The sequence below is a fragment of the Homarus americanus genome, unplaced genomic scaffold (genome assembly GCF_018991925.1).
Source record: "Homarus americanus isolate GMGI-L3 unplaced genomic scaffold, GMGI_Hamer_2.0 scaffold23578, whole genome shotgun sequence".
In the NCBI taxonomy this organism is placed as follows: Eukaryota; Metazoa; Arthropoda; class Malacostraca; order Decapoda; family Nephropidae; genus Homarus; species Homarus americanus.
The window spans coordinates 9,764,178-9,784,930 of NW_024733231.1; the positions used below are offsets into that span (position 1 = coordinate 9,764,178).

Consider the following 20,753-nt stretch of genomic DNA (forward strand, 5'->3'; position numbering starts at 1 on the left):
AGCGGTTTTACCTATAAAATTGAGAATGCTATGACATAACTCCTGTGACGGATGAATACGGACTATTTCGCCTGGCGCATGAATATTGTTGTACGCGACCCACAACAAGAAACCCAGCGCCATCTTTTCTCTCATTGTGTAGCCAGTGCACCTGTTATTGTTGAATTCAAGTCTTTTGATGTGAAATTAGCGTTATTTGTATAACTATTTTGTTATACAAGTATACAATTGTAACAATAGATTCATCCAGCAGTGAAAGCTAATATGAACTAAGAAAGAAATTATAAAAGAAAGCGTGAGAATGGAAAAGCATTACGAAACTTTGTGATGAATATGGGATGGCTAAATCGACTATATGTACGATTTTGAAGAATAAGAGGTTAAAAACTGTGCAAGTGGCTAGAATCTTTAGACTTAGCAAAGCAAGGTGTAATGTGATTGAAGAGATGGAAAATTTACTCTTAGTGTGGATAAAGGAAAAAAATGGCAGGTGTAACATTAGTGAAGCTATAATTTGTGGCTAAACAATTGTTTGAGGACCTTAAAGCCAGACTCCCAGTGGAAGTGATAGTGATGTGCCAGTGTTTAGGGTACCTGCATGCTGAATAACACTAAGGTAAGATAAAGTACATTATTTTTTACATTTTTCCACAGAATTTTTTCAGTGTTAACGGGTTGTATTTGGGGCCTGGAATGGATTAATCCTACGAACGAATGCTATAATGAACGAGGTTCTGGAACCAATTACGTTCGTTATACATACTACTATTATATATATATATATATATATATATATATATATATATATATATATATATATATATATATATATATATATATATATATATATATATATATATATATATATATATATATATATATATATATATATAGTATACCACTTGGTCAATTGAACCCCAGAGGGTGCGTTAAAGTGAAAATCATGATTAAGTGAACAACAGAACATATAGGATTAATTCCAATAGAAACCGGCCAGCCCCAAACTCCACTTTTGAAGGCACATACCTATGTTGTAGTAAAAATAACATCTTAATTTTATGATGGTACATGCACACAATTAATACTTGAGAAATAGAAATACAGTGCCAAGTTAATGTCCATTCAAATAATGGACTCAACTCCTCCCCTAATTTATCTAAAATTTGTATGTCTAATGCAAAATATATGATGTTATATTCAAAAATGATTCACCAAATTATGGAAGAATTCCACAATGTGAAATTATATTCTGACCGGTAATTTGTATGAATTTTATGAGCTAAAACAAATATCTTCAGTTAAGTAAAAAAAATAATTCACGACACTAGTCTTGCCAATCAAAAGCACTGCACCTTCCAACCTGTCCCAACCCCCACCAAGAGAAGGAGGGGTGAAAAAATACCCAACATTTTGGCCTCAGATTAGATAATACACTGACACTGCTGGATTCTCAAATATTTTTTGAATATAAATGTCATATATTTTGCACAAAGATAACATAGTTAATTAGAAAACATTTTATCTAAATTTGTATGTCTAAATAAAAATATATGATGTTTATATTCAAAATGATCATCAAATATAATAATTCCAGCAATGTAAATTATATTCTGATCGGTAATTTGTATGAATTTTATGAGCTAAAACAAATATTCTTCAGTTACTAAAAAAAAAAAATATTTCACGGGTAACAGATGGTCTTTCGGGCGAGGCACCTGTATGATAAAAGCTATATGAAACCACGTTAGGCGGGTAATACTGTATATATATATTTGGTAAATCCACAATGAAAACGTGGATAAGATACTTGATTCGTGAAATGGGAGCTGCTTGTTCACATCTTCAGAGGCAACTAAGATGTCTTGAATAAAACGAAAGCTAAGGTGCTCGTTGTTTATTTTGAGGATTTATATATATATATATTATATATATATATATATATATATATTATATATATATATATATATATATATATATATATATATATATATATATATATATATATATATATATATATATATATATATATGCACTAGATTTCATAAATCACTACTGTAATGTGATACAGGTGATTAATTTTTATCTCTTGTGCAAAATATATGATTTCTATATTCAAATTATTTGCTGTCATGCAAGGATTCCAGCAATGCAAATTATATTCTCCTAAATTTATTCTGAGTTATTATATAAGATAAAAACTCTAAGCCTAAATTCACCAAAACCTGGCTGGGAAGATGGTGGAGCCAGGAGGGAGGGAGAGGGAGGCGGAGGAGGAGGCGGAGGGAGGAGGGGGGAGGGAGGGGAGGCGGGAGGGGAGGGGATATGAGATGTTTTGATAGCTGGCGCAAAGGTTTATACAGTGAGTATTTACTTATCTGTCATATAGAGGAGTTTACGTTTTTTCTTATAAAATGTCACTGAACTGACCTGGGAGAATATAACTTACATTTCTTATAAGATAGTGATTAGTTTTAATATAAACAAGCTATAGTTTGCACTCGACAAAAAGTTTAGTACCGTAATCATTTAGTACGTGTACAGTACAGGTTTGGACTTAGATCAATTATTTCCTTTATGTTTCTTCTAGTATGGTGTGTGCATGAAAATTAATAAAAATAAATGAAGATATCTATGTAAATCTACCCAAAAATACGGTTAAATTTTTTTTACTAAAATGTACTCCACTAATGTACTAAAATTTTTATCTCTTGTGCAAAATATATAATGTCTAGATTCAAATTATTCGCTGTCTTGCAAGGTTTCCAGCAATGCAAGTTACCAAACAGGGAAGTACTGCCGCCTGGGAAGATATTGGAAGCATAATGTGTTGTCTAATGGTAGACCCTGCTGCCATATGGCATCACGAAAATTGTGACCAAGTCCCAGGTTGCTCATCTGACTTTCTGCCTCATTTACACACAATTGCAGGGTCTCAATTGTTTCTCTTATTATTGACAACACAACAAACATATATTGTTTCTCATTCTTGATTTATTTTCTTCGTTTTTGTTTATTTATTTATGGTTATTATTAATATTTTTAGTATTTTATTTTTATTTTTAGTATTTTGTTGATAATTTTTTAATTATTATTATAATAATAATAATAATAGTTATTCTTCTTCTTATAATTATAATTATGTTTTCGCCCCCAGGCCCTAATATGGGTAAGTGACCTGTGCCCGGGTGGGCTGGTCCCCGTGTAAAAAAAAAAAACCCTGGCTGGGAAGATGGGGGGAGGGGGGAGGAGGGAGGTGGCCCAGGAAGGTCTAGTGAAGTATTTATTTATTTATTTATGTCCTTTAGAGTGTTTTTGTTTTTTGCTTATAAAATGTCACTGAACTGACCTGGAAGAATATAATTTACATTGCTGGGATTCTTATAAGATGGTGATTAATTTGAGTATAACCAAGCTATAGTTTGCATTAGACATAAAATTTTTGAAAATTTTGAGTTTGAAACTGGAAATTGTAACCTAACTCCCGGGGTAATCCGCGTATAATTGAAACCGCGTTAGAAAAATATGCATAAGTTGCGAGTCTACTGTACCCGAAAAATTCCGGGGATGGGGGAGTTTTTCCGGGTTTGAGAGATGAAAATCAGGCACTTTCCAGAATTTCAGAGAAAAGTATTTCGGTACCTGGAAAATTCCGGAAATGGGGGATATTTTCCAGCTTCAGGAGGGTCGTCTCGTTACCCGGAAATCTCTCATTCCTGGAAGTGCTCTACACCAATTGTTCCACCAATTGTTGTAATATTAATATATAATTAAATAATATAGAGGAATACCTGGGTTACATGGGGTGTTGTGCAAGTGATGCCAGGAGGAACAATTCTCCCAGAACCTCCCCTCAAACAAACCATTGAGTCGTCCCACGATCAATCCTCATCAATAGCTCTTACTTTTATTTAGCTGCCTAATTTTTATTAACTTTTGGGATTACAGTAGTGTATGTCAGGAAATAAAATAAATGCCTATCCAGGGTGTAACCGGTCAAGGTAACACACACAACATCGTATTATTTAAGACTAAACGTTGTCAGTATGACTTAAATGTAGAGGCAAAACCCCAATAAGTCTTACAATAAATCTTCCGTCCCAAGAGAACTTGGAGCTACGAAGGTGAATTTGTAATGGTCTTAAAAGTCGACTTGTTAGCATAGCACTTCCCAAGATTCCAACTTCATGTTTCCAGTTTTATGTTCATGAGTTCATTGTATAGTGATCACAGTTTATGAAATAAACACACACGTAAGTACAAGTATACTGTATTGTAACAATCAAATGGTTTTATATGTCAAGGAAATTTTTATTATATAAAGTTAGTGTTTGTAATTTGTTGTACCTTTCCCAGCCAGGTGGATTAGTGAGGAGCTGGCAGCGAGAAGAGACACCAGAGCCTGGGTGACGGGGAAGCTGGTCTGGTGTGTGCTGGAACTGGTCTGTGAGTCCCGACGTTCTCCTCCAAGACTCAAGTCAACCACTTCTTCCTCTGCTGAGCCTCCAACAATGTCCCCACTGGACATCCCCATGGCTGCTACCATTAAGTGCTGCAACACAATCATCGTTAACACATCACCTCTACTCACACTGTACTGTACAACAGAGCCTCCGATAACGACGGTTCAATTAACGAAGATTCATATCTAAGACCCTGTTTAATTTAGGACCCAATTCAATTTACGCCATTATTTTCTTCGTATTTACAACGAAATTAAAAAAATATATATTACATTTTCGTATAAATAATAACTAAATCCCTATATAAAAAAAATAAACACGCCCTGCGCACGGAGGATGCCGGGCTTGTTAGTGGTGACGCCAGCATCACTAGTATAAGCAATTGCAGCTGGCGGGCCCTTTGATTTCACGCATCTGAATAGGAAAAGGAGAAAAACATTCTCAGGTTCCTTACAGCATGAAGTTACAGATAAGTTTGCCAATCAAGAAGTGCTGACAGTTTGTTGACCAAATAAAAACAGAAATCAAGGAAATCTTCAGACTGTGTTCAGGGTGAGAGCATAACTAATGCTGTAATTTCTTCACTGAAGCAGAGTGGTCTGGACATACAGTACACAAAATTCGTGGACAGCCCTATGACGGACGGAGCAAGTGTCATGTCATCAGAAAAGGCAGGAGTTCATGGCAGACTCAAGAGCCTAGTGCCAACTGCATTATACACACATTGTTACAGTCATGTGTTAATCCTCAGCATTGCATCTTCTTGCAGGGTTGCTTCCATCCATAACATAGATGATTTACTGAACAAAATATTTTTGTTCTTTGAACTTTCACCAAAACAACAAAGAATGCTGGAACTAGTTTTGGAGAGGAATAATGAATCCTGGCAAGTATCCAAAATTAAAAGACTGTGTAATACAGGATGGGTGGAAAGACATACATGCCTTGATACTTTTCAAGAACTGTACTCACATGTGGCTCTTACCCTGGATTGCATTACTGACCTACTCTCATTCCCAGAGATGTACAGATGGAATCAAACTGAGGGTGCTGATGTTGATCAGGTCAAAAATTGATCTTGGGATTGTGATACCAGGGTAAGGGCTCAAGGGCTCTTATTCTACCAACACAGTGGCTTTCCAAACTATGAGAAGCATGTTGGAAGTTCTTTGATCTCTGGCAACAAAACTGCAAAAACGAGATCAGGACTTTACCAAACCTATCTACTGGTTCAAAGTGCAATTGCAAGGCTTCAAGAAATAAGGTCCAATTTTGACACAGAGTTTACTTTATGGTACACAGCCTGTGAGAGAATGGCAGATGATGTTGGATGTCCAATTAAGATTCCAAGGATCACAGGAAGGCAACAACACAGGGGTAATCTGCAGCAAGTTTCACACAGGAACATTTCAAAAGGAATGTTACAATCCCTTTCAATGATTACATTATCTCGGAGATAAAAACAAGATTCAAAACTAAAGACACTCATCCAAGCCAAGCAATATTTTCCCTGCTTCCAGTTAACACTATGAATTGCTTTGATATTGAAGACACTTGTCTGAAGCTGAAGTTTTGGGAGGCAGATCTTCCAGTTCCTTCTTCCCTCGTTAATGAGCTGTAGGAGTGGATGACCCATTGACAGGTATGTGAATAAATCAGTAAGTCATTTGCTTTGTTTTTCAATTGCAGATATTAATATACAATATCTGAGTCTCCCATATGGCACCTAACAGACTGTCCATGCAAGCTGAGAACAGCCATATTTTGTGTATATGTTTTATAAATGGATTTAGTTAAAGTGAAATATGAAATTGGAAGGCATTTTATGTTTCTTTTGTTGCTGTACAGTAATAATATTCATAATGGCGAAAATATACATGCTACTGTCAGTCCTTTTTGTATCAGATATCTTCAGTCATAGAACACAGATCTGAACGTGTGTAACTCTGTTTTCAAAGGCAGAATGCCGACCAGTTGCGTACCAGCCTGCTTAGCTGCCTCAAGGTGGTGGATGGGGATCAGTTTCCAAATATTGCCGTCCTGCTTAGAATATGATGCACACTACCAATTGGAAGCTGTGAAGCAGAAAGATCATTTTGTGGACTCAGAAGAGCAAAAACCTTTCTGTGAGCCATCATGTCAGAGGAGCGACTCACTGATGCACCTTCACCAGTGCTGCGATATTGGTATTGATGCCATTTGCCAAAAGTTCATACAGAAAAATGACCGAAGCAGCATGACTAACTTCTATTTCATTTCTATGTAATAATTTGGACATTTCCCTTTGTTGGAACTGTTCTTTATTCTGATCATCTTCCACTTTCAGTTAATGTAAATTATGGTAAAAGGTAATTACTATTGACCTCAGAATCTCTTCTAATATCAGGTGCACATGACCTCAAAATGCCCATGATATTGGTCAGATCTCAAAAACATATCAGGTGGCTTATAGTGCCTCCCAACCCCCAAATCAACTGGATACAGTATTACTGGATCTGCCCCTGGGTGGTGGTGGTCATTAGGTAAATAAGTGATAAATACAGAGTTTCAATAGTTGTGTATCATAGAGCATTGTAGGAACACTTGCTGCATGAAGCTCATGGAGGCAACATTACCAGCCTGTCAGCCTGACCAAGGTATTCATCTTATAAGGTATATAAATATTTACATTAGGAAAATTTAAAAACTTAAAGAGCTAATTTTTTGTGGAGAGCAGAGACAGCCACAGATTTGTAGTGCACAGTGTAAGGGTTAATTGCATAAACTTTAACTTGGTTAGTTTGTGTATCACAAATAAGAGGTCAGCCTGAAGTGCGTTTTAAGGGTTTGGCATTTGTGAAGTTGGTCAAGCAAGGTGAACTTACCTGAGTACATAACTGCAATAATAACTTTGCAGCGTCGGTGTCATTCTGTGCCAGAGCTCCAATAGCATCACTAAGATGAGCCAGACTTGTATTAACATCTGTTGCTTGTAAAACAGCACCACATGTTCTTGCACAACCATCTAGTGGAACCCGTCCTGTTTATTTATTGGAAGAAATATATTTGAATCCTTTAGATTTATCCTCAACATATTATTATTTTTTATCAGTTCATGAAAAATACTATTAATTAGTAAATAAATCAAGAGTGGTGATAAAAGTGCCTTACCTTGAGCAACCAACCACATTAAGCGAACCAGAAGACGAACATCACACAACCCGAGAGCTTCTAGCCCGGCCCACAAGTCACACGAACCTCCACTGAGGGCAAGAAGGGAGAGAGCTCTCATCACAACTGCTCTTGCCATAGTGACTCTAAGAGCGTGGGTTGTGCGACGCAAGGCCGAGATTCGGGCAACAGGAGAAGTTAACGAAGCCGCTTGTTCGCCGAGACTACGGTCTGGAGCGCTAGTAACACTGTTGTCTCGTGGTCGAGCTCCTGAACCACTAGCTGAAACAACAAGCAGAATAGGTCATCAAAATCATAATTGATTTGGATCTGATCTTAAGCTATCTATTACCTAATAATATTTCACCTTTCTTGTGCATCTAAACTAGCTATTGTAGAGACTGCATTATCATATATTGTATGAATACCATTGAATCAAACTTGTGAAATAATAAATGTAAACAAAAATTCACTACATTACAGTCAACCCTCGCTTTATGCGGTCCCACTTTACGCGTTTCCACGTTTACGCGGTACCCTGCCGAACACGGAATGCTCACTTTCCACGGTGTGTGTACCCTTTTACGCGGAGAGCGGCGCGAGCAGGGTGCTCACAAGGTCGCCCAGTCATCAAAACATTACCGAGTTCTTCACCCGCCACCCACCACAGCCGGCCCAAGTCAGTGATAGTGATAATGATAGTGAGGATATGGACTTATATGGACTTTGAGGGGTTTGACAAAGAGGCCCTGCAAGCCTCTGTGGTGGATAGTGATACAATTGATACAAGTGATACAGGTGAGGGCCAATAATCTGCCCTCTGCCTCGGAACCAACCCCCCCATCCCAGTGTGCCCAGCCATCTTTTCTACTAATGTAAGTGTTAGAAAGCCTAATATTATTGATATTTCTCTTAATTATTAATTGTGTGTGCATACCATCATAAAATAAGAAGTTATTTTTACTACAACGTAGGTATTGTGTCTGAAAAAGTGGAGTTTGGAGGTCGGCCCTGTCTCTATTTCAATTAATCCCATATGTTATGTTGCTCACTTTAAGCATTTCTCACTTTACGCAGGCCGCCGTGGGTTCAATTGACCGCGTAAAGTGAGGGTTCACTGTACATATATACAGCAAAAAGTTGTTGAAGTGACTTGTTCAAGTGGCATCTATTTTTTTTTATTGGTTTTCTAATGACTCAATTGTTATCTTGACCCAACATGTAACTCATCTGAAAGACCACTCTGGTTACCTTCTCCCCACCTCCTCTCCACTGAACAATCACTCATTCACACTTCTTCACTCATCTCATCCATAAAATAATATTTACAAAACACTACACAGAAGGCTTAATCATTCTGTGATAAAATCTATGGAACACATCTGTTATTTCGTAATTTGGTGGGTGAAGGAATGAGCACTGTGGGTGTAGGTAACAGTAATTCCACATAGGAAACTAAGGAACTATTTTATGGTATCGCCTGCTCTTTCCCCGGCAAATACCTTCAAGAGATCATGGAAAGCTGCCCAATAATACTCATGTACACTGACTGTGGGGAACCAATCAAAGTACAGAACTAAAAACAAAACAAAGGACCATAGACAGCCAGGAACAAATACAGAGTACTTGTTGTACAATATTTAGTGTTCATTAACCAGTGGGTATTGGGCTATGGTCGGCAACCCCTCCCCTCCCAGGTGGGTATATTAGGAAACATTAAGAAAAATAAATAAATAGAAAGCAATTCTAGTCTCACAAACTGAAAATCCATGATATAAACAGGAAATAAATAAAAGACCTTACCACAGGTTTGCCACACCTGGGCTAGAAACAGTCGAGAATGTTCGTGAAGTGGCGTGTGTGTGACGCAGTAGTAACAAAGTAAACAACACTAACTTGTAGGAAGTATGAGGTACAGTACACTTGTTGTACTGTTTACACTATTAACAATCATTATTACTGCTCCAGTAATTGATCACAATACTAGACTTGTGCTTGAGGGTTGGGGGGGGCAGTATTTTTTTGCTGCAAGAGGGCTCTACATGCTCTAGCAGTCATTTTCCCTCCTTTAACAAGTCTGTTCCACCTTCCATTGTACTCCGTTGCCTCCAACTTCGTGTTTTTCTGTTGTCTACGACTTTGCGTGTTACACAATCATGCCTAAACGCCCCAGTGTTATTGCCTCTAATACTGCCCATAAACCTTGATGAAATAAGGCATAATAAGAGTGGTGATGGACCATCAAAATTTGGTAGAGACTTGAACTTGCCACCCTAGATCGCCTCTACCATTCTTAAGGAGAAGGCCAAGTAGGAGGCAGCTGCTGGTGAGTGTGTGTCTCACTCCTCGAGGACTGTGTATTCTTTATTACCACCACCTACTTTCTTACTGCATAATATTGTAATATGTTGTAAACGAAACTGCAGCAGTAAATATTTGCATTGAGTATGGCGTGTTGTTGGTGACAGTTGTGGGTCTATGCCTACAATATGGTAGCGGCCAGAGGATCTCGTTGCATTATGAGAGTATGTGATGTCAGGCGAAAACTAAGAATTCGTTCAGCCAAGTCAATATTGTTATTATCCCCTCTGTACCTGTATTTTCTATCTAAATAAACTATTTCAATATCACCATCAGTAAGGTGTGTGTGTGTGTGTGTGTGTACAGAGGGTTGTGTAATGCATAGTAGAAGTCCAAAAATCCGGACTGCTAGGGGGTTGGGTTGGTCCGAATTTTCAGATTTTCCGGATTCTCAGGCAGTACTTTTAAAATTCAAATTTAAGGAGGAATAAAGAAGAGATGAACAGGTATATTTTGATAGTTTATTCATTAGCAAATATAGCATGCTTCATTTATCAAAATGAGCAGTTTTAAAGAAAAAGCTGTGAATTCTAGAATTTTATTCTTTGCCTTTTTTATATCATAAACTGAAGACTTTCCAATGTCGTATGTTTCCATTAGATCAGTATTGCTCACACCTCGTTCTAGTTTCTTAATTATTTCAAGTTTGTCACTCAGTTTCAACGTGTTCTTCTTTCTCTTCACACAACGAAGTTTATCTACTTTAGGAGCCATTATTATGGGCTTGTACAGTACAGTACTCTGTAAATGGAAAGAAAGGACTCAAAATTACATACTTTGTCACAGTTTGATAGCTCATTTTAAAGTGGCAACTGCGTGGTCGCTTGCTGTCACTGTGCAGCTGTGGCGCTCACGCATACGCACATACACACAAAAGCCAGCTAAATCAAAAAAAAAAAAAAAGTTTTACTTTTCGAAAAGTCCGGATTCTCGGGTGGTCCGGATTTCTGGCATCCGGATTTTTGGACTTTTACTGTATAGTGCATTTTTTCTCAGCTGAGAAAAGGTGCCCTGCCCCCTCCTCAAGAGTTAGAGCTGATTGGCTACGGCCGGCCATCAGCAGAGGCGGGAAATATAACTGCGAACAACTTCATATTTCCTGACTCTGCTGATGGCCGTGTAAATATTTAAATGTGATTCTGATCTTTTAAAATACAGTCGACCCTTGTTAATTCAGACTAATAGGGGGGGAAGGGTATCCGTTTTAGCTGATTGTCCGAATTAACCGATTTAGGGGTTAATATTGCATTATATTTCAAAGTCATTGTTTTCGTCACGATTTTATCCCACTTTCCACTGTAATACGTACGTAATTTCAGCAAAAATATTACATTTCCGTGAATGTATTATATCAAGCACAGTATGAATAGAATACCATTGTAATATAACAGTATTTTAACCGAAAACTACTAAAAAAACGAATAACATCTCAGGAACATCGGAAGCTTAGGTAAAGTCTTTTGTTTTCGTCAAGTATTTTATCCTATTTTACATTAAAATACATCACATTTCAGCAAAACTACTATTTATTTCCGAGAATATATTCATTCAGGCGCAGTTTAGGTAAAATATATGTGTGATGTAACAGTTTTTAACTGAAAACAATTCGAAAAACACGTACCCTCTAGCCCTGTTCAAGGAGAGGACTGGGAGAAGCTGTTTGGTGCTGCAGACGATGAAAAGGAAAATGATTTGGATGAATTTTGATGAAAATATTCAGAAATATGGTATCGAAGTATTTATTCAAGTCAATTAGGATAGAATATTATTGTAATACAACAATTTTTTAACTGAAAACCAATCGAAAAGCGATTACGGTAACATCTTTTGAACGAAAGAAAGCGAAAGTCATTGTTTTCGTCACGATTTTATCCCACTTTCCACTGTAAAACGTACGTCATTCCAGCAAAAATATTACATTTCCGTGAATGCATTATATCAAGCACAGTATGAATAGAATACCATTGTAATATAACAGTATTTTAACCAAAAACTATTAAAAAAACGAGTAACTTCTTTTGAACATCGGAAGGTTAGGTAAAATCTTTTGTTTTCGTCACGTATTTTATCCTATTTTATATTAAAATACATCATGTTTCAGCAAAACTACTATTTATTTCCGAGAATATTTTCATTCAGGCACAGTTAAGGTAAAATATACATGTGATGTAACAGTTTTTAACTGAAAACAATTCGAAAAACACGTGTACCGTCTAGCTGATACTCAACCGCTGGTGGTGCGTCATGCATCGTTGTAAACAATAGGAGGTTGAAGTAGATTACCGGGTATTATATTAAGTGTAAAATATCGAAAAGGTTTTTATTACCGGTATTTTTTGTAGATCAATGAGAACTGTGATACCGTATATGATATGATAAGTTAGCCTGTGCTAAGAACTTCAACATAGACTACTGAAAACACGTTGTAAGGTAATTTAGCCTATTGTAAGTTGGTGAGCTTCATTTGCTGAAGGAACTGCACAACTTTTCATTACTAATTGGTACATATTTTACGTTTCCATTGTTTACTGGCAGTAAATGGTAAATATTTTTCATGTCTGAAGCTAAAAGTTGCATCCCCCCCCCCCCACACTAGTGGTGGAGATGTTACATTTAACCAAAAAGACGCTGGTGTTTTATCCCAGCAGTGGGTGGACCAGCATTTTAGCTTAAGGTCCGCATAGGTAATATTCCTACAAATCTAAAAAAAAGAAGTTCAGATTTTGTCCGAATTATCCGAAATCCGGATTAAAGGGGTCCAATTAACGAGGGTCGACTGTAATAGTTTTATACTATAGTATTACATATAATTTGTCTTATATATGCTTTATTATATAAATAATACAAGGTTGTACCTCTCTAGTCCGGCATTCTGTGGTCCGGAAACTCCCGTGGTCCGGAACGATTTTAGTTTGTCCAATAGGTAGATAGGCAGCTTTTTTCTTTTTTTTTCTTTTTTTTATTTCTCTGAATTATTATTATTATTACAGGAGTATTAAATTTTTGCCCCTCAGGCCCCAATGTGGGTCAGTGACCTATGCCCGGGTGGGCTAATCCCCTTAAAAAAAAAAAGCCACGGGAAATTAAGGTTTGTTTACATCCGGCAGTTCGGCTGCTCTCTCTCTCCCTCTCTCTCTGCTTGTCTATACAGAGTACAACATTTAACCCTTCAATATATATGAGCAGTAAATAAGTGTTGCTTTCATATTCTTACGTAGAGTAATGACGATATATTTTCACATGTGCGCACTTACATACGAGCAGTCTCACTTTTTTTTTTACCATTAATGGTTAGCTACTTACATTGTTCCATTTATTAACATTAAATAACATTACAGGTACTTCAAGCAACCATATTCATTTTTTACATTAATTTTACTACAGCTAAAGTCAGGGTCTTATTTTCTTCAGTTTTATATGTAGAACCAATCAGTCACTGGTTTCGTAAGCTTTAACATAAACAATGCTGGCAGCGGTCTCGTCTCCTCTAATATTCCACGTATTATTAATAAATTGTATTGTTAATTTTGCACGCACGTACATTAATTCAATAAAAACAAATTCAGACACATTAATTAAAATATATATGAACAGTAAATAAGTGTTGCTTTCATATTCTTATGTAAAGTAATGACGATATGTTTTCACGTGTGCTCACTTACATATGCGATCTCTCTTTTTCTTTACCATTATCGTTAGCTTCTTCTATTGTTCCATTTATTAACATTAAATAACATTACTTAAAAGAACCATATTAATTTTACTACAGCTACAACCAAGGTCTTATTTTCATCAGTTTTATATGTAGAACCAGTCAGTCACTGGTTTTGTAATCAACGAAAACAATGTTGTGTCATTTCCTCATGTGTTTTAATTTTCTACGTATTATTAATGAATTGTATTGCTCATTTTGCACACATAAACATTAATTCAATAAAAAAGACATTCAGTAATAAACAATAATCAATCTTTTGTACAAAAGAGAAATGACGCTGTTTACACGATTATACACGTCGTCTGCACGTTGGCGTGCCGTTCAAACCCGTCGAAATTCAAGTTTCCGCCGTTACCATTGTTGAGTAGTGTGGCTCTATAGAGGTGTGAACTGCAGTTTTCAGTAGAGTTTTATACCCTCCTTCCTGCTGACTCTGGGTAGCTGTAGTTCTATGTCTGTCTTTGATACCCCCAAAATGTTCTACACTACTGAGGGTATACGCAAACACTTGTTATCTTGATAATAGGTTCTTATTCTCGTACGGGAGTCAAATACAGAGGAACAAATAAACTGGCTTCCACGCCATAAGGACTAGCGATCTCAACTCCCTGTATCATTCCGCGCTGGCATGTACAGATGCCAGCGTTCACAAGCTGAATACATATTATGTAAATATGATAATACAGTCATGCGCCGGTTAACGTCCAACCGAACAACGTCCGATCGCATATACGTCCGTGCTCCCCCCCCCCCACCAAAAAAAAAGAAAAAAAAAGGGAAAAAAAAACACCACGTGACACCTGCTGGACCACCACTCCACGACCCCCTGACATAGACACGATGATCCTCCCCATACTGGCCAGATATTATGTACTAAAGGAATATGCTTCCTTACTTAGGCTTTTCTAAGCATTTGCCTACAGGTGAAATGTTAACCTACATCTATTAAAGATAAAATCTTTCACCTACAAATTGACAATAACACATTTGCTGTAATCAGACATATCTAGTTGCCTCAACAATTGCAAGTTGCAATTGGGGTTGCAATTTCAAAATCTGTGGCATTACTAAAAATAGTAAAGATTCTGGTGTACTCTAAGATTAAGAGAGAAAACGGAGGACTCAGGCATCCTGATGTGAGAGAAAACGGACTCGTATGACGGGGGACCAAATAAAAAAAGCATAGCTACATGTTTTGTGGACTACAGTATTAAGTTAACCCTTTTCATCACTTTGTAATAAACCTAGCCATGCCTATGTGTGTTTATGATATTTACCATAACATTATAAATATATTTAGTGGGTATAAATGGTCGTAAAATGGGAAACTTGGGGTTGGGTCTTGGGTGCCTGGAACCAATTAGAATAAATCCCATAGGTTCTGTACTTTCGTTATCGGCGGGGTCCCAATTAGGCGCGATAACCAAGGGATGACTGTACTGTACTGTATATACTTGTGACACTGGCCAGTTGCTTCTGGTGTTATGGTACAGGGGTACCAAGTGACAGCACTAGGATCCCGCTTCCTCTATCAAGGAATAAACAATTAAAATTTAAATTGAAAAAAAAACAAAAAAAACATTCAAATAAATTACTATCTTACAAGAATCCCTCCAATGTAAGTTATATTCACCCAGGTCGTTTGGGTGGAAAATTATGAGACGAGCTTAGTCACTCTTAAGTAATGATAAATAAACACGCAGGCAGGCCTTCAGCGCCAACTGTCAAATCTTATCTCAAATAAATAAACAAACAAACGCCAGACATTCTGTCACCTCACCTTCGCTCCCTCTTCCCGCCACCCTCGTGTTCAAGATATATATATATATATATATATATATATATATATATATATATATATATATATATATATATATATATATATATATATATATATATATATATATATATATATATATATATATATATATATATATATATATATATATATATACACGTACGTATGAGGCATCTAGCGTAGGAGGGACGAACTCGCCAAATCATAGTTTTGAGTAAATGCACAAAAAAGTTTTAGATCTGTAAAATTACAGAGCCATACGAAAACAACGGGAAGTAGAGACGAACTCGCCACTTCCTGTCATCACAGTTGGAAAGATAAAGTCTGGAAAATTCCAAAACCATAGAAAACAGATTTTGGGGGGATTGGCGAGTTCGTCCCTCCTACGCTAGACGTCTCATATACACTCTTCCTCTTAAATCACTACTGTAATGTGATACAGGTGATTAATTTTTATATCTTGTGCAAAATATGACGTTTATATTCAAATTATTCGCTGTCATGCAAGGATTCCAGCAATGCAAATTATATTCTCCTAAGTTTAGTCTGTGATATTATATAAGATAAAAACTGTAAGCCTACTGTATAACCACCAAACCCTGGCTGGGAGGGTGGGGGGGAAGGAGGGAGGGAGGGGTGACAGTGACATGTTTAACAGTTTGCGCCAAAGGTCTAGTGAAGTATTTATTTGTTTATTTATGTCCTTTAGATTTAGTTTTTGTTTTTTGCTTATAAAATGTCATAGAAGTGACCGGGGAGAATATAATTTACATTGCTGGAATCCTTATAAGATAGTGATTAATTTGAATGTAAACATGCAATAGTTTGCACTAGACAAAAATTTTAGTTATCATTTTGTACATTATTTTGATTACAAGTACAGTACAGCTTTGCCCTTAGGATAGTGTGTGCATGTAAATGAGTTTCAATAAATGAATAAAGTTACATATATCGAGCCAAAAATAATACAGTTGTACCCCACTTAACGCGGTCAATTGAACCCAGAGGGTCCCGCGTTAAGTGAAAACCGCGTTAAGTGAATAACAGAACATATGGGATTAATTCCAATAGAACCCAGCCCGACCCCCAAACTCCACTTTTTGACGACAAATAACTATGTTGTAGTAAAAATAACATCTTAATTTTATGATGGTACATGCACACAATTAATACTTAAGAGAAATAGAGAAATACAGTCGCCAAGTTAATGTCCATTCAAATAATGGACTCAACTCCCTCCCCCTCTTCTCACACTACACTCACTGGCTCTTCCCTCTGAGAAATTTTTGGGGGAAAACCAGGTATAGTAATAAATAATTCCTCAAACTAAAGTTAGGATAATATAATTGACATTGCTGGATTCCTTGTAAGACCAGGAATATTTTGAATATAAATGTCATATATTTTTCACAAAAGATAACATAATTACCTAGAGAACAATTTTTATCTAAAAATTGTATGTTTAATGCAAAATATATGTTGTTTATATTCAAAATGATCACCAAATTATAAGAATTCCAGCAATGTAAATTATATTCTGGCCGGATAATTTGTATGAATTTTATGAGCTAAAACAAATATCTACAGTTAATAAAAAAAAAAAAATATTCTTCAACACTATCTGTCAATCAAAGTACCCCACCTTGCCTCCCCCCGTCTTCCAACCGCTCGGTCAGTCCCAACCCTCCCTCCACCCCCACCAATCCTCCATTCAAGAGTTTTTAACATTTAGTATTAAATAATACCTCAGATTAAAGTTAGGATAATATAATTGACATTGCTGGATTCCTTGTAAGACCAGGAATATTTTGAATATAAATGTCATATATTTTGGACAAAAGATAACATAATTACCTAGAGAACAATTTTTATCTAAAAATTGTATGTTTAATGCAAAATATATGTTGTTTATATTCAAAATGATCACCAAATTATAAGAATTCCAGCAATGTAAATTATATTCTGACCGGGTAATTTGTATGAATTTTATGAGCTAAAACAAATATCTTCAGTTAAAAAAAAAAATAATTCTTCACCGGGTAACAGATGGTCGGTCGGTCGGTCCCTCCCTCCCCCCCACCCCCCACCAACCGTCCCAAGGAGATGTGTGGGATAACCACTAAATTTTAATAAATAATACCTCAAACTAAAGTTAGGATAATATAATTGACATTGCTGGATTCCTTGTAAGACCAGGAATATTTTGAATATAAATGTCATATATTTTGGACAAAAGATAACATAATTACCTAGAGAACAATTTTTATCTAAAAATTGTATGTTTAATGCAAAATATATGTTGTTTATATTCAAAATGATCACCAAATTATAAGAATTCCAGCAATGTAAATTATATTCTGGCTGGGTAATTTGTATGAATTTTATGAGCTAAAACAGGCAGTCAGGCAGGGTGGCGGGTGGGGGGTGGTGCGAATCTAAAAATAGCTCTCGAGCCGGACACTCACCGCGTTGCTGTGGAAAAATCCGCGTTAAGTGAAAGTTCAGCTTTGGCAAGGCACCGCGTATATGCGAAAACGCGTTAAGTGAAAGCGCGTTAAGCGGGGTAATACTGTAGTTGAAAAACTTTATGTAAACAGAGCTTGGATGGCTAAATTTCAGAATGACCAATAATTTTAATATAAAAAATGCAAAAATATTCAAGAACACAACCTTCTTGATATTTACTCCACTGGAAACAAATGTAAACATAGAACTGATTTCAGTAAAAGTCCAAAAATCCGGATGCCAGAAATCCGGACCACCCGAGAATCCAGACTTTTCGAAAACTCACTTTTTTTTTTTAGCTTGCTTTTGTGTGTATGTGCGCATGCGTGAGCGCCACAGCTGCACAGCGACAACAAGCGACTACGCAGTCGGCACTTTAAAACGAGCAACCAAACTGTGACAACGTATGTAATTTTGAGTCCTACTCTTTCCATTTACAGAGTACTGTACAAGCCCATAATAATGGCTCCTAAAGTAGATAAACTTCGTTGTGTGAAGAGAAAGAAGAACACATTGAAATTGAGTGAAAAACTTGAAATAATTAAGAAACTAGAACGTGGTGTGAGCAATACTAATCTAATGGAAACATACGACATTAGAAAGTCTACAATTTATGATATAAAAAAGGCAAAGAATAAAATTCTAAAATTCACAGCTTTTTCTTTAAAACTGCTCGTTTTGATAAATGAAGCATGCTATATTTGCTAATGAATAAACTATCAAAATGTACCTGTTCATCTCTTCTTTATTCCTCCTTAAATTTGAATTTTAAAAGTACTGCCTGAGAATCCGGAAAATCCGAAAATCCGGACCGACCCAACCCCCAAGCAGTCCGGACTTCTACTGTACTGTTTTGGCTTGACTTCTACTGTACTGTATTGGCGGACTAGCCGATCAGCTGATCAAATGATGCTTACAACAAAACGTGTTTGTCGTAAGGATTTCGTTAATAGAAGTTTTGTTCGTTAACCGAATTGAAGATCCTTATGGGACCTAATTCATTAACCGAAATTTCGTTAAACGAACCGTTCGTTAACCGAGGGACCACTGTATCTGTACAGTATGTGATAACCCTCTGTAAAGAAAAATGTAATAATAAATATAGTAAAAATAACAATATAATACAGTAGACTTACATGGGGGTTACGTTCCTGGGACCTCGCGAAAAGCCAAAAAGCACGTAAAGTCAGAAACACTCCTAAAAATCCCCTAAATTGCCTTTAAATCACTACTGTATATGTATATACGTACATATACACTAGAACTCATAAATCACAACTGTAATGTAATACAGGTCCACAATCCCTTATTTGAGGTATGCATTATCTTCATTCAAATTATTTGCTATCTTGCAAGGATTCCATCAATGAAAGTTATATTCTCCTAACATTTTATATGAGAAAAACTTTAAGCTTAAAACTACCTTCATCCCTGGGAAGGGAGAGGTGATGTGTTGACAGTCAGGCAGGGGAGAGGAGTGGGGGGTAAGGGAAGGTATTCACCAGCAGGCGGGGACATTAGTCCCATGCGTCTTAACTGTCATATAGAGAAGTTTAAGTTTTTCGCTTATAAAATGTCACTAAATTGGCCAGGGAGAATATAACTTTCATTGCTGGAATTCTTGTAAGATAGTGATTAATTTGACTATAAACATGCTATAGTTTGCACTAGACATAAAATTTGTTGTAACTATTTATGTACAGTCGGCCACAAGAATAAGTATACACCTACGGTTCGTATTTGAGACAAAATATCTGGTAACACTGTCCTGAACAGAACAGACAAAATGACCTGTAATTTATGTTTTATTCCTACATATATGTTATAAATACATTTGTTGTGAATGTTTTACCAGTGTCTTGTGTTATATTGCAAGTGGTATATTGTATCCAATGGTAGTAAACTTGTTGCCGAATGCGATTGCAGTTATCGTACAGCTCCCTCCTCCTCCCCCACTTTTTCTCTTACCCTACCATTTTATACTGGTGTTTGCATTAGTAAAGGGAGGAAGAGGAGTAAATAGAAGAATAAAGAAGGAGAAACAGAAAATAGTTAGAGATAACAGGTGGGGGGAGCTGAGTTTCATCATGCGTCTGGATGCGCAGTTTCAACGTTACCAAACCATTTTCAGACCTTACAACTACAGTGTGTACAGTACTGTATACTTATTCCTGTGGCCGACTGTACAGTAGAGCTTTGCCCTGAGGACAATTATTAATTTTACTTTTTTCACAATATGTATTTAGAAGTTACATCTCTAACCTGGCTAGTCAACTTAGCAGTAAATGAGGCACTTGTATACAAGGTTTCACGAATTTCCTTCACCTGAAACTTAATGGACCTCACGCTTAATTCGTTGAGTCTGTACCTCCGTGCCACAGCAGCGACCGACGTCGCCTTTTTTTAAGTCTAACACGGCAACTTTTTCTTCCAGGGTCATCACAGAGCGTTGTTTCTTCGCTGGAGGACCAGAGGGAGAGGTTGGCTTGTGGTTGGGCATTATGAACGAGTATGAGAGAGGTTTAAGAGCACTAAATTGACACACACGAGAGGCAGCTGTTGCTCCGATGATACCCACGCGGCAACTGAAGACAGAGGTGGGATGGCAGGGTGGAGTGTTTGGCAGGCTAGCGTTTGGCGCGCTTATGACCCAATTTGAAAATTTTTAGTTTGAAACTGGAAACTGTAACCTAACCCCCGGGGTAATCCACGTATAGTTGAAACCGCATAAGTTGCGAGTGTACTGTAACAATAAAATAATTAA

At 36.8% G+C, this 20,753-nt stretch overlaps 1 protein-coding gene across 1 annotated transcript in view; it reads right to left on the bottom strand.

The window, feature by feature from the left end:
• LOC121869750 (probable E3 ubiquitin-protein ligase HERC1) overlaps positions 1–20,753 on the bottom strand; it is a gene marked incomplete at its 3' end in the record, with an annotated part of 129,873 nt that overhangs the window by 106,555 nt on the left and 2,565 nt on the right. Inside the window, 3 exon segments of the mRNA XM_042371323.1 lie at positions 4,345–4,549; positions 7,325–7,479; positions 7,611–7,892. Coding sequence (XP_042227257.1) covers positions 4,345–4,549; positions 7,325–7,479; positions 7,611–7,892 — 642 coding nt within the window.